At 56.2% G+C, this 9,552-nt stretch overlaps 1 protein-coding gene across 3 annotated transcripts; it reads left to right on the top strand.

Annotated features, from left to right (window-relative positions):
- Positions 1-208: 208 nt before the first annotated feature.
- TMEM125 (transmembrane protein 125) lies at positions 209-4,664 on the top strand. 3 transcript variants are annotated; one of them, XM_064493670.1, is made up of 4 exons: positions 209-260; positions 1,437-1,546; positions 2,906-2,983; positions 3,222-4,664. In XM_064493670.1, exon 4 carries the CDS (start codon positions 3,365-3,367, stop codon positions 4,022-4,024), a length of 660 nt encoding a protein of 219 aa, XP_064349740.1. In that variant the 5' UTR covers positions 209-260; positions 1,437-1,546; positions 2,906-2,983; positions 3,222-3,364; the 3' UTR covers positions 4,025-4,664. The 3 variants fall into 3 exon arrangements, with proteins under 3 accessions (XP_064349740.1, XP_010980632.2, XP_064349739.1); XM_010982330.3 differs by having other exon boundaries at positions 211-260; positions 2,834-2,983; XM_064493669.1 differs by lacking the exon at positions 209-260 and adding an exon at positions 882-899 and having other exon boundaries at positions 2,834-2,983.
- Positions 4,665-9,552: the final 4,888 nt, after the last annotated feature.

Raw genomic sequence — 9,552 nt, 5'->3', positions numbered from 1 at the left:
GGGTACCTCAAATGAGTCCAAAAGCCTCAATTCAAGCCCCAGTGCCACCGGAGCCAAACTTGTCATTCCAACTTCATCTCACATGCCCCCTGCTTAAACACCCCCACACCTGCAATTCACACACTCACTCATTCAACAAAGAGTTACTCATTACCTCCCATGTGCCAGGCATAAGGCTGGCTGCTGAGGTCACAATTGTTAGCAAAACAGGCGCTTAACCTGAACCTGCTGGGAACCACACATGTAGTGGAGGATGACGGGTAAGTAAATAAGGGCAATCACAGCACATGCAGTAAGAACAGTTATAGAGGAAGCACAAGGGCCTTGGGTGCCCCCAAAGAGGCACCAAAACCAGCCTGGAGGTCAAAGAGGGCTTCCTGGAGGAGGTGACGTCTCAGTTGAAGAATTTGAGTTGGCCAGATCGAGGCTGGGGGTAAACATCCCAGGGAGAGAGAACTCTTGAGTTCAAAAGTCAACCAGAGAAACTAACACAACATTGTAAATCAACTATACTTCAATTTAAAAAGAAAAGAAAAACCAACCTGAAGCACAGAGCCGTGCAGAACATGCATAACTGAAAGACATGCATTCTGGCTGGGGGGCAGGGACCAGTGGCAAATGACTGGCCAACTGTTGATGGCAGGGGCTGTGTGAGCCCTGTGAAGGAGTATGGCATTTATCCTGAAGTGTTCATTCTGTGAGCATTTTAAGCAAGGGAGCTTCTGTTTCCCACCTGAAAAGCCTTCACCTCCTCCTCCCTGTGCACTCAAATCCTGCCTCCCCAGCTGGTCCAAGACATGTGGGGCAAACCTACCCTGGTCAGGCACTTGAAGCTTTGAAGGAGAATGAGCAAGAAGCTGTGGGGCTCCAGCCCTGGGGGAAAGTGCCAAGGGATGGAGGTACTAGAGCTGGGTTTGGGAGTCAGCAGGTGCTGGAATCTGGGGTGGAGGCAGGATTTGAGTTTGGTGTTAGAATCTGGGGGTTGGATTCAGGAATAGGGGTCAAGGATGAGATTGCAGACTAAGACCTAATTCCAGAATTTGGAGCTGAGGTTTCAAGCCAGATCTGGGGTTGAGATCTGGGTCTGGGGTTAGGGTTGGAATTCGAGACGCAGGGTTTGGGCTGAGATGTGGGGTAGGGGCCACAGTCGGAGCTAGGAGTTCTAGTTAGGGCTTGGGGGTTGGGGTTGGGTTAAGGCTGGGGCTAAGCTGGGGTCAGAGCTGGGGAGTGAGTTCAGGTCCAGGCTCTGGGGCAAGTAGACAACATTCCTCCTGCTGCCCAGGTCTGGGACTCCTGTTGCGCTTTAACAGCAGCGGGCAGAAGCCCCTCCCTTCCCAGGAATGCCTCAGCCCTGCAAAAGGAGCAATGCCACGTCAGCCAATCAGCTCAGGCCCTGCCTTGGAAACACCTGTTGATCCTCCTACCCCTCCCCCCAGGGCTCACCTAGGTGCAGGTTAGGCAGGTGAAGCGCCTCCCCCGGAAACAGAGCTGGAGCGCCCCACCTGCCCTGGCTGCACGGATCGGATCCAGCACTTCCAGGTTTCTTGTGAGTGCCCCACAGCCCCCCTACCCCCACCACCCCACCTTCTCCCACTGGCCCTACCCTGAGACCCTCCACCCCGCCCCCGGTCCGGCCCGCGGGACCAGTGAAGTCACAGCCCTGGGGAATGCCTGGACTGACTGAAGGGCCCCTCCCTCAGCCCCTCCCCCACTCCCCCTGGGGGCACCTGCAGCTGCCCCTCCCGCCTTGTGTGCCAGGCAGCCCTTGCCCAGGGGTTGTGGAAGACGGATACCTCATCAGGGCTGTAACCCACGTACAGCCGTGATGTCATGTTCCCAGAATGATCAGACCTGTGTCCTATGTATAAAGCAGGAGTTCCATTCTGAATTGGAGGAGAGAACGTTGTGTTCTTTTATTCAAAAATTATGCTCTGGGCATCTGTGGGGGCCCTAGAATTCCTGCTGGAATTCTGAGTGGAGATTCTAATGTCCTGACACCTCAAGATAAAGGCTATTGTCCTCACTTTTCAGATTAGGAGCCTGAGGCTCCAAGAGGTGAGGCCATCAGGGCTTCTCTGACCTCCCCCAAGCCCTCTTCTGACTGACCCAGAGTCGGCACTCATCACATGAACACACTGGCTGTAACCTGGGGCTCCTTGAGGGCAAAGGCTGCAGTATTCTGCCCAGTGTGAGTCACGCTGACTGGCCTCTGGAAGACGTGTTCCATGAGGAACCACTGCGAGGTCCCTCGCCCACAATCCCATGGTGGCAGGGACAGCAGCAGGGGTTCCGGTCCAGAGCCCTCCTTCCACTGTACCACTTCAGAGACATCCTGAAAGGGATGGTGTGGGGGTGTGGTGAGAGGGAGAAGAGGCGGGGAGGCAGGAAGAGCAGTGAGGAAGCTGTGGAGAGGGAGGCTGACAGTCAGGAGCAGTGGGAATGAGGGCAGGGAATGGTGTGGAGAAATGTTTAGAGGTGGCGTCCCTGGGACGTGCCCAAGTGAGGAACACAAGAGGAGGCACGGGTATGGGGTAAAATGACACGTGAGCTTGGGTTGAGACCTGTTGCACCAGAGGTGCCTATGGGACATCAAGGTGACAACGGCTTATGGGTAGAGCTCTGGAGGGAGATCTGGGTTAGAGGGAGAGAGGGATTTGGGAACAGCAGCCTTGGCTGTGAGATTGGATGGGCTGTTAGGGGAAAGAGGGTGTCAGGGGTCAGATCCTGATTCACGGGAGAGCCACAGCCCCAAGAGAGAATATTCAGGGTCAGGCTGCTGGTTCCAGAAGAGTTAAGTCATAAGGCCCCTCAGTCCCCACAACCCTCCCCCCAGGAGCCAGCGGTGACAGCTGAGGCCATGTGAGTCGGATCCTGAATGAGGCTTTATCTCTGGGTCTTCATCCAGTCCCATCGTCCACCGTGGCACCAGCTCCCTCGGCCAGCTGGGATGGAACAGGCAACCGAAAAAGGCAGAGCCAGAGAGGTCAGGGGCTGGGCAGGGGGTTCCCTGGAGGGGTTGGTGGGCAATTTGTGTGGAGGGAGCTCTCCTGGGGTCACTGGAGAGGCATTCCCAAGGGGTGGTTCTAGGGAGGGGCATTTCTGGAGGGGGAAATTGCAGGGAACAGAGGGGCAATTTCCAGGGACCATGCCCAAGACTCCCAGGAGAGACCATGAGGGGAAGGGGGGCTGGGGAGATAGCAAGTGTGATTCACCCCCTGCAGGTGATGCTGACTATCCCCTGGACCGTGAGAGGAACAGGACTCTGGGCCTCTAGCTGCCACGCAGGTGGTGGGGGCTCCAGGCTGTGATCAGTGCCTCTGACCACTGACGCTGCCCTCTGCCCTTACTTGTGCCCAGATCAGCCATGTCTGAAGGAGGGGCTCGGGCCCCACCAGGCCGGGGGCTGCCCCCGGATGTGCTGGCGGAGCAGGTGGAGCTGTGGTGGTCCCAGCAGCCGCGGCGCTCGGCGCTCTGCTTTGCCGTGGCCGTGGGCCTGGTGGCAGGCTGCGGGGCGGGTGGCGTGGCCCTGCTGTCCTCCACCAGCAGTCGCTCGGGCGAGTGGCGCCTGGCAGTGGGCACAGTGCTCTGCATGCTGGCCCTGCTGGTTCTGGTTAAGCAGCTGATGAGCTCGGCCGTGCAGGACATGAACTGCCTCCGCCAGCCCCACCACGTGGCCCTGCTGCGCAGCGGCGGAGGTGCCGATGCCCTGGTGGTGCTGCTCAGTGGCCTGGTGCTGCTGGTCACCGGCTTGACGCTGGCAGGGCTGGCCGCTGCCCCTGCCCCCGCCCGGCCGCTGGCCGCCATGCTGTCCGTGGGCATCACCCTGGCCACCTCGGGCGCACTCTTGCTGCTGGGCTTGCTGCTGTATCAGGTGGCCGTGAGCAGACACTGCCCCCCGACCCGTGCGGCCGCCCCCTCCACCCACAGTGACCGCAGAGGCAATGGCAGTGTCTTCAGCATCTCAGGACAGTTGTCTGCTGGCCAACGTCACGAGACCACGTCCAGCATCGCCAGCCTCATCTGACCGAGCCCTCCTTCCCACCACCTGCCTCAGCCCCCTCAGAACTGTGCCTGGACGCAAGTGAGTGTGTGTGTGTGCACACGTGCACCAAGGGGACAGTGACCGTGTATGAGCATGTACATGTCCCCAGGACTGTCCAGCCCTCTGAGGGACCGTGTGTTGTGTGAGGAAGCGCCCATGTGTTCCCACACACCCACACCGCCGGGAGGGGAATGCTTCTCTTTGGGGCTCACGGAACTGTCAGAGTCTGCCTGGCTGTGTCTGGGGCCTCTAGGCAGAGAAGTGTCTGGGATCCCTGAAGATTCCTGGTCCCTATTCCTAAAACCCCTCAAAGCCAGCCCCGCCCTGTAACACCCATCAGGGATTTCCCCAGGAGAGGCCCGCTGCCCACTCCGAGACCAGTGAGTCCCCTTCATTGAGGAGAGCGAGCGGTGGCAAAGTGTAAAGGACACAGGCTCCAGAATATCAGGCCTGGGCTGGAGAACCCCTTGTACGCTCACCAGCTGGGGGCCTCGGGCCTAACCCCTCTGAGCCCTGGTTTCCTCAAAGTTATGGTCATGGTAATGGTCACGGATTGTGAGGGTCAAATGACATTGTGGACTGGGCACATGGCAGATGTGCAATAAAGTGCTGGCTCCTGCTATTGGTATTGTCTTTACCCATCTCAACTGGAGACCCTCCCTTCCCCTCCCCCCACAGCCACCCCTTCACACCTGTCTTAGGCTGACAAAAGGTGCCTGGAAAGTGTCCTCAGTCAAGCCTTGGTTTTCTCTCTTAGGTACTAGGAAGCCAGAGGGGAGACAGGCTGAGGGGATGCTCAGCCTCAGGAAGATGTTGGGTTTCTGGTCCCAGGGAAGGCGGCAAGGAGGATGCTGAGTCATTTCTCAGTTGCTTATGTGCTGATTCAAGATGAAACCTGAAGTACTGGGGTTCCTCCAGAGGCTGCAGCTCCCTACCCCACCTCTGAAACCAGTACATCCTGGTCTGTGTAGTCACTGCACCGGCTGGCCTGCCTCTGGGTTCCCGGGCATGGGAGGGGTGTTTAAAACCATTTGTGTGTAGGAGTCCCTTCCTGCTCATGGGCAGCCTTGGAAAGGACCTCCCCTTCTGTGGCGCAGGCAAGGACAGAGGTCCACTGGAGGAGCACCCACGAGTGCCAGTTACTCTTTCATCACTTCCTGCTTTGCAAGGTCCAGATTACAGGAAGCCCCACAGAGGATACCCAGAGACAGGGAAGCCAGGCTCTCTAAGAGGTGTTAAATGTAGAGCTGCAGAGGCTCTGACAGGAGAAAATTGCTTTCAGCTGCCAAGATCAAGGCTGTTTCCTCGAGAAAATGCTTAGCTGTTGGATGAGGAGAAGGGTGCTGCCAACCCTGGGAGAGAGCAACTCGAGCAAAAAGAACAGGGCATGTCCAGGAGCCCCAGGGAATCCTCAGGCTCCACATATGCCAAAGTGAGCCCCCTGTCCTCTCCACCTTGAACTAGTTCCTCTATCTCAGCATCCAGCATCCAGGTTAGTGACGTCAGATGCTTTTGCAGGCTAATGTACAGACTCCCCAAAACGATTGGCCTCCCTCTCCCTTCGAAGCACCCCAAAATCCAGCCTCACTGCCCCATCATCATGACCCCACCACAGTCCCTCACTTCTCCCAGCCTTCATATGCCCTCTCCTGCCTTCATACTCCTCAAGACCCTGTGTTCTAGGGAGCCAGGTTCTCAAGGGGTCTTCCCCCACCCTCTCCCCCTAAACTAGCAAATTACCGCTTTCCTGTGCCCAAACCATCAAAGGTAGGTGCCAGTCCACAGTTCTTTCTCTGTGTGCCCATCTCCTGAACCAGTCAGGGAGCTCTTCCTGGCAGGGTCTGCATCCTCTTCATCTATGTGTCCCTAGTTCCTGGCTCAGGCCTCGTACATAGTAGGATGTGGATGGGTGGATGAAGGACTCGGCTTGGTGAGACCCACCTATAGATGGGAAGGGTAGGGAAGTTAGGCCACTGTCTGTTGTTGGCCCTGAATCCTTCCCTCCTGAGGCCCCGCACACCTGCCCCAGAAACTCATTCTTCCTGGGCTCCCAAGAGGATGCCCTCACTATCACCAACTCCTGGGCCATTTGAGGACCATAGAATACCTCTCCAACCTGTAAAATGGGGAGAAATCCTGTTTCTTTTCAGCTGAAGTAGGGTTAGACTCTTTCACAATATTTCTTTTAAGAAACTAAACAGAAACACAGAGGCCTAGAAAACTGGGAGGGGGAAGGGTTACACAACCAAAGGTCTGGGTGAGCAGCTATTGTAGGACAGGCCCGCGTCACGCTCCCCTGGGAAGGATGCCAGATGAGGAACATGGTGCCCACAAAGGACCTATAACAAAGGGCAGTGGAAGTCGGCATCTTCACACCCAACTATGATGTGAGACTGACAGTAAGAGCTGGGTGGAGGCCCAGGGGAGGCAGAAATGCTACTACTTCCTCATTCCCTAATGCTGACCCCACGACCTCCCACCTCCAGCTTGTTTGCACAAAGCATCTCACTAAACCCCGTCTTGGTACCCATTGCAACCAGGCATCCATTGACCCCTCTGCTCTCTCTCTCTAAAGCAGACCCTTCTGTCTTCATCTCCCATCTGATTAAGATTCTGTGTGACATCATTTCACCCACTCCTTGTCAGAGTCCTCAACTCCTTAGCCCCCTGACCTTTGGTCCCACCCTTCCAGCAAAATCCCCTCCGTGGAGGAATCCCCCATCCCCACTACCCATCTGCCTTCACTGCGCCTGCTGCCTCGCAGGGAGCAGTTACTAGAGAATCCGCACACCAGGCAGCCTGGTGTCGCCGTGAGTCCTCACCCCCCATCATAACCAGGTCCAAAACGCAGTTACATTGTGTTTCCCTGGCCAGCTCCTGCACCCACAGCAGCCCTCAAGTTCTCTCCTCTCCCTTCACACCCCAGCATCCCCTCTCCGCAACCCCCAGCTCTCTGCAGACTTGGCCTCCCTCGTTGTGAGAAAGTGAGTGTGGCGGGAAGCTTCCCCCTTGCTCCCCCAGAATCACTCCTCCTTTACTCCTGTCTGTCAAATGGTCTTGTCAGCCCAGCTGAGGAATCTGGACTTTGTCCTCAGGACACTGAGAAACATGGAAAGATTTTTAACTGGGGGAGTATTCTGACCAGAATAGGACTTGGGACTTGCTGGCTGCAATGTGAAGCCAGGATTAGCCTAAAGAGAAAAAGACTAAGAAGAAATGGCCATGCAACCCCAGAAGTGCCATCTCAGCTGGATCCTGATGGGTGAGAACCAGCTGGCCGAGCTCCAGAAGTTGGGAAGAGGATACGAGAAAGAAGGAACAGCAGAGGAAGGGCCAGAGACGAGAGAACTGGCTCCTTCAAGGAACCAGGGAGGGTTTGTGTGGCGGGAACGCAGAGTATTAGCTGGCAAGAAGCAAGGGTGCAGCTAGGGGGAGCCGTGGGCCCCACCTGGGCTTCAGAGTCTCCCTAGCAGGGAGTACAGTTTCTTAAGGCCAAGAGGAACCCCAGTGAGGAACTGTAAGCAGAGGAATGGCCTGGCCAGAGTTGTATTTTAGGACAACTATTCTGCCTGCCGCAGGGAGAATTAATGGGATAGGGTAAAAACGGAGGCAGGGAAGTCAGTTAGTTGATTGATGCCATTTCCAGATGCAAGACAATGGGGGGTGCACAAGGGGGTGGCTGCTGGGACAGAGTCAGGACAGTCTCCATGGATGCTCAGTGGGACTGACAGCTCTTTGTGACTGACTGGAGGAGCTTTTCAGGATGGGAGAGATGTGATGGGTCCATGTTGATAGAAAGAGAAGTTTAAGATACAAGGCAGAGAACAGGGTGGTCTTAAAGTCCCTGAGCAGGGAGGTGAGGAGGGTAGACCTGGGCCCAGGATGGAGGGATTGGGCTCATAACACTATTTGGATAGGAGAGGGGTAAGAATGTGGACCCAGGTAAGTGTGTGGGTTGGTAGTAGGAAACCGACCAACAACTACCCTCTCTGTGAGGCGGAGGCCGTCTTAAGAGCTGCTCTGGAGAATAACCAAGAAAACAGCAAGATTGCCGAAGGCTTCAGAGCCCATGGAAGGCTGGAGACCAGCCATGAAGAGAGTCACGGCCTGGGTGATGAGGGGGTCTCCTCAACAGTACATGGTGGGGTCGGGGGGAGCTGATGAGGGTGGCAGAGGGTGGTCTGGCCCTCCCAGGAGCTCCCACTGGGTGGCAGGAGAGGTAGGGAGAGAAACTTGCGACATGTGCCTCCTGGGTCACCAGGATGCATGTTCCAGAAACTTCCAAATCTGTTCCAGTCCAGGTGGTCCTTCCCTCCTATCTAGTCCCACCCCATGTGAGACCTCCGTCAAGGTGCATCCCCTGGGCCTCGGGGGACTGACACAAGGCACCTCATGCTCAGCTCTGGCACGCTGACCAGATTGCCTTCTGGACTGCTCCCCAGGGCCCGTGAGACTGCCCTGGGCACAGCAGGGACCGACCCGCCCAGGTCCCCTCCCTGGCCAGGGATGGACCACACCACTTCAACCCTCACAGCCTACCCTCACGAACCTGAAATTCTCGGGCCTAGTTCATGTAGTCAGGGGTGCCAACCCAGGCAGGATGGGAGCAAGTCCAGCTACCAGAATGTTCCTTCTCTCAAGCTGTTTGATCACTGCCTAGAGGTGAGATAATGGTTTTGTTGCTGAATGAAGCAGGTGAGTTGCAGTTAACCTGTCTGAGCCTCAACTTCTCAGGCTAGAAAATGGAGTGCCTGCCCAGCAGGGCTGTTGTAAGGACGTGTTAAAACATCAGTGTTACTGTTACGGTTACTGTTGTTCCTGTTGCTATCATGATATCCTACAGCATCAGAACTTCTAATTCAAGTCCTTTGCTGTCCTGCCCAGATCTTCTGACCTGAGTCCTGGGAATCAGAGACGTTCAAGCCCCAGCCCAGAGCGAATGAGGAGGGAGGAAGTGTGACAAGCCTCTCCTGCAGGATTAAGACTGATCACCTGTTGTGGGGAGCGGTGGCCCTGGGGATGCCCATAGGGACAGATGCTTGCTCTGTTTTACTTTACACATCACTCATTTAATCCTTCTAAAACTGTGAAGCAAGGACTATTATGATCCTTATTTTCCTGAGAAGAAATTGGAGCACTGAGGAGGTAAGTAACTTGCCCAAGGTCACACAGCACATAAAAGGCAGAGCTGGGATTTGACTCCAGGTAATCTGTGCTCTCTACTCAGTTTGCTGCTCTGCTGGGCTTCTTAAACTTCATGCCTGTGGCTTGTGTGACCCCATCTTTGGCCTCCACACAAGGACAAGGGATGTGGCCTTGCTTTGGGGACAGCAGGATGAGGCAGCAGGGAAGCTGGGTTGTCCTGTGCAGTCAGGTCTGGGTTGGGGCTCCCAGGGCAGCTGCTGAGGGGTGAGAACAGGGTGCAGGGTTGGGCGCAGAGGTGGGCTGGGACCAGGGTCTGAAGCCAGAAGAGGGCAGACTGGAGGAGGGGTCTAGCCGAGTCCCAGACC

Source organism: Camelus dromedarius, chromosome 14 (assembly GCF_036321535.1).
Source record: "Camelus dromedarius isolate mCamDro1 chromosome 14, mCamDro1.pat, whole genome shotgun sequence".
NCBI lineage: Eukaryota > Metazoa > Chordata > Mammalia > Artiodactyla > Camelidae > Camelus > Camelus dromedarius.
Note: the sequence above shows the minus strand (reverse complement) of the source record. Positions and strands in the feature narration are given on the sequence as shown.

What these genes read in the sequence shown, in the direction of transcription:
- TMEM125 (XM_064493670.1), top strand. Translation starts at nt 3,365, where the DNA reads ATGTCTGAAGGAGGGGCTCGGGCCCCACCAGGCCGGGGGCTGCCCCCG.